Genomic DNA, 4710 nt, shown 5'->3' with positions numbered 1-4710 from the left:
AAATGAAAATAGTGTCCTCCCCTGAAAAAGAAACAGCACCAACAGGAGTGGCACTATAAAAGCAGAAGATGCTGACTGGTAGTGAGACAATGCAAAGTTCAAACAGGAACTCCCTTTCAGCACAGGGTACTTCTATCAAGAGAAATGTCAAACTTGACAGTGGCCTAACCTATTTGAGTCCCTACCATAATATGGGCTTCCCTGAAGTTTTGGGGAGGTGATTCAACACATTAGAGACATAGAGCACAGCTGCCAAAAACCAAAAAGTTTCAGAGTCTAAATCGAAGAATATAAATCCTGGTGTGGAACTCTCACCTAGTAACAGATAACTCTAGCTTATTTCATTAAACTGATTAAAATAATGGCTTAATCCCTAGGTGGGATACATTGATTGTTTCAGTAAATTCGGTGCTAGTATGCCAATTTATTCTTGATTTAAACATATTTTGTGTGTGTAGGAAAGTATCTTTCCATCTCCTAAAATTATATATATATATATAATTTTAGGAGAAGGAAAGACATACTTTCCCTCCTTAGCTGGAAGGTAACCATTGTGGAAGCCTCTGTAAGACAATGGGAGATTATAGGATAAAGAAATGAATGGGTAGGATCTGCCAAATGACTCCGGGCAGATGGAGAGAGGATGGATGGAGAGTGAACATGTATTCAGAAACTTTTCTCTTGTTTTGCAATTTAACTTCACTAGCAAAACAGCTGGACCAGTTTTCTAGGTCAACTCACACCCAGGTGCCTTTTTTTACAGCTGACCTGGCTGTTCTGTTTCTTTTGAAAGGTGAATTGTAACTGTCTTCTCTGGTTTGGCAAAATTAGTGCGTCTCTTCTCTACCATCATCCAGGCCACCCTGTGGAATTCTTCTGGCTGATTTGCTAGATATTTTCTTCCCTTTTGTGAAGTACGAAATATTTACTTTGGTTATTGATACCAGTACCAGTATGTATCTGATCTTCTATGGCTGGTGGCACACTGGAAACATTTTCATCGCCCCACATCTTTATTTCCTCCACAACAAGGGATTTTCTGCACTGTTGTCCTGGAGCCATGAGGATATTTTAATTTTTCCTCTTTAAACTCTGTTGAGGCCCTGCATCACTGCCATCATCCTCTTGATAATGAGGACTCAGTGGGTTTCCTGTAGACCCTGTTAAGATTCTTTTAATCAGCCTGATGGGTTGCTGATCATGTCATGAGGTGATAAGTGAGCACTCCCCAAGGGGCTAAACACATGGTTCTCTTTTCAGTTCTACCTGGTAGAAACAAGGAGCTATGACTATAAAAATCAGTGTATCTGCAGGAACAATCAGGCTGGCTGTCTTCGCTGCATTCTTGACTCTTGATAGCAACCTTGACCATTGGAAACCAAATTTAAAAGCTGTACCGGCTAAATTAGTTCAGTATGTAGACACGCCTTTGGCGAGTGAAAAGCTCCTATTCTCCTATAACCATGTTCTCTCCCAGCAACTGAATCCCCCACTGCTTGTATATCAAACAGTTTCTAACTGTAGGACACGAGGAAGAGCTCCAGAGACATACCGAAGCAGTTCTCAAATTCTGCTCTAAGGCATAGCCAAAAGCATCCTCTCTCAGGATATGCCTACAATGCAGTCAATGCATGACTACAGCTCAGATAGCTGCAGCTACTTAGTTGATGTCAGAGGCGTAGCCAAAGGTGGGCCAATTTGCATCTAGGCCTACCAGTCACAGCCTCAGGGTGTGTCAAGTTTAATTAAATATATTAATAGGCTTTTATTTTTGCTCATCTGCTCTAAATGTTGGCCAACCCAAATATCTATTTCAAGCTCAGGTAACAATAACAGTGTAGCCAGAGCACATGGAACTCAGCATGAATTACAGGCAAAATGTCCCCAACACCAGGCATATACCTGGTTGATAGTCCAGGCAAATATCTGGGCTGTTATGGCATTACTGCTCTCAGTACCCAACCTAGTTGATATAAAATCAATTCAAATATGTCCATGTGAATTGTACTTACATATTGACTGCAATGTAGACATAACTGAGGAAGATCTGTCCCGGAGTTTGTTTGGGGTAGGGAGGCATGTGGGAGGTTAGCGTAAGAAAAAATCCTCACTATTTCTGCAAGCTTTGTGAATATAATTCATGTTGTTTGCTTATACTATGTCTGATGCAGCACCATGGAAATGAGTGGAGTTTGGCAGGGTCCCCCAACTCTTATGAGATTGGCAGCCTGTTGATCATACAAATTACGTAGTCCCTCCCTTCTTCTTTTAGTCTGTGATTTTCAAAGCAAAATTCAATGGGATTTGGCCACTGAACTTCCTTTAGCTCCTTTGAAAATGTCAGTCTAAAAGCTGCCTTGTGCGAAAACCAGTCCTCTTCCCAATCCACCACATGGTGAGATCTTCAAGGAGCCAGCTGGATAGCAAATTAGCTCATAAGAAATGGGTCTTTCCCCTGATCTCACAATCATTTTGAATAATGGTCAAAAGGTAAGAAAGAGGACTCCCCTCCCCTCAGAAGAGGAGATTCAGCACCTGTTGAAATTACAGCCATTCAAACTGTTTCCATATAATTTTTCCCCACAAAATATTTTTTGGCTGAACTATTCCAATTTATGGATGAAAACAGAAAACTGTCTTGGTTTTCATTCCCACCCTCCTCTCTCTGTAATGGGAAATGAAAGAGAATAAAAAATTTATTTTGTTTTTATATCTAGCCCCTCTCAAATGTTGTTTAATTTTGTGTCAAAATATCAAATAGTCCATGACATTTTTTTACTTTCATTCCTTTAGCTATTTTCTGCTGTAAATACTTCTTTTTTTTTTTTTTTTTTACCAGTTCTAAGTCAGGCAAAAACAATAATGCAGGTTAAATGTGTAAGGAAAAAAAGGGCTGTTTTCACTGCTGGAAAAAAAAAAACAGAATTTTGGGGAGGGGGGGGTGGTGTTAGGATTTTTAGGTAGAGAAGAAAACATTTTTCTCCATCACCTTGAATTTAATATCAAAACAAAGAGAGTTCTGCTGTCATTCTTCTATGAAAAATACTTTCTCATCTTCTGTGGGGGGGGGAAAGGAAAATTCAGGACTTTGCTAACCCCACCTTTTTTCTATCAGAGAAAGGAAAATTGCCAGCAGCAGAGACAATAAGATTTTAACCTAGAAATGGTGGCCTTTCACCTGAAGATTGACCAGAAAAAAAAAATCTTACCTGCAAATATCCAAAAATCCCTACCCAGCTGATTATTCACACAGCTCTCTAGCCGTAACAAGAATTTAAAAGATAAAAGGAAAAAGAAAGAAAAGTTTGTTTGTTTCTGACCCAAGGCCACAATCCTAAAACATTGCAGCTTTCAGGCAAACACCATTACAACAAAGTTCCATTGACTACAGTTAGGCTCTGTATGCTCAAGCCTTAGCCCGTGTGGACTAATTCATAGGATCAAGACCTAATATAAAACTTGAGAAAAAAAATTCTTTAAAACCCTCTACATTGTTCAGTATAAAATAGAAATACTTTTCTAAAGGAAGTTACAGTCCTTTATTTCAGGCCTCTAAAAACATTGTTAGGGTTATATGTTAAAAATACTAAAGTAAAATAAAAGGAAAAAAAGATTTTTTTTTGTGTGTATTTGTTTGTTTCCTTCTATTGTACCATTAAGCTATAAATAATTTTAGGATAAAATGCCTAGGTGTAAATGAAACTGTTAACTGATCGTGGCTGCTGATGTCCCTTTCTCATGCTGACCAGCTTGGCTTCTATTAATCCAGCATCTTCTCCTGTTTCTTGCCTTCCTTTTTCTTCTTCTTGGGTTCTGTCAAGATGACAACAACAAAATTAGCATCTAAATTCAACTCAGTAAAACAGTTAGTGCAGAAGCATTTCCCCCTGTGTTCTTGTACACATAAGAGTTATTTTTCTGTCCAGGTTTTTAGGTGGGGGAGAAAGGAGAAATATATCAAGGGCTAAGGAGGATGTAAAGGGGAGTATCCCTCCAGTTCAGAACTTTTCCAGTCTGATTCCCTGGTTCTGTTTGGCATGCAAGGCATTATCTCAGGGACTTGCTTAAAAAATAAGAAAACAGCAGGCAGCTCCTGGAGTAACCGGGTCATGGCTCAGTGGAGAGCAGGAGGCAAGCTTTGCTCATGGTCACATACACATCCCTCATTTCCTTTCTATTTTACTATTAGTCATTGGTCAGAAAGCTGAATGTGCAAATGACTCTTAAGGAATTATTTCCCTTTTCCAGAAGGTGGAAAGAAAGCCCTCTAGCTTTTCTGACTCCTACTCTGCCAGTATTCCCCCTTTTGGTTCAGGACCAGCACTTAAAATCCAATCAAACTTCAGAAACAGATTCCATGCATCCATTTTTGGTTCAAATCATTATTTTCCAAGGTTTTGTGAGCAAAATCCATGGAGTGTGGGCTGGATATGGTTTATGTTGGGTGAGTAAGGAAATGAGCAGGGCTCTGCGAAACAGCACCGTTTCATTCCAACTTGCATTTTGACGTTTTGATGGAACAGTGTTTTGTTTTGAATTTTTTTTCAATCCGAAACTGTTGTTCCATTTCGTTTCACCAAAACATTTTCGCTGTTTCAATGTTTCACCCGTAAGCTATAATGGGGAAGCTAGAAACAGCTTATAACTTTGTCATTTCTGGCCTGATCTGGATGAAACTTGCAGGAATGGTAGCCCCTTCTGTGGGCGTGA

At 39.4% G+C, this 4710-nt stretch overlaps 1 protein-coding gene across 1 annotated transcript in view; it reads right to left on the bottom strand.

Moving 5' to 3' along the window:
- Positions 1-2704: 2704 nt before the first annotated feature.
- PTN (pleiotrophin) overlaps positions 2705-4710 on the bottom strand; it is a 67673-nt gene continuing 65667 nt past the window's right edge. Inside the window, exon 5 of the mRNA XM_019515442.1 lies at positions 2705-3813. Coding sequence (XP_019370987.1) covers positions 3761-3813 — 53 coding nt within the window. The 3' untranslated portion in view covers positions 2705-3760. The remainder of the gene's footprint in view (positions 3814-4710) is intronic.

Source organism: Gavialis gangeticus, unplaced genomic scaffold, assembly GCF_001723915.1.
Source record: "Gavialis gangeticus isolate Ggan-Ray unplaced genomic scaffold, GavGan_comp1, whole genome shotgun sequence".
NCBI lineage: Eukaryota > Metazoa > Chordata > Crocodylia > Gavialidae > Gavialis > Gavialis gangeticus.
This window is presented reverse-complemented; position numbering and strand designations above follow the sequence as displayed.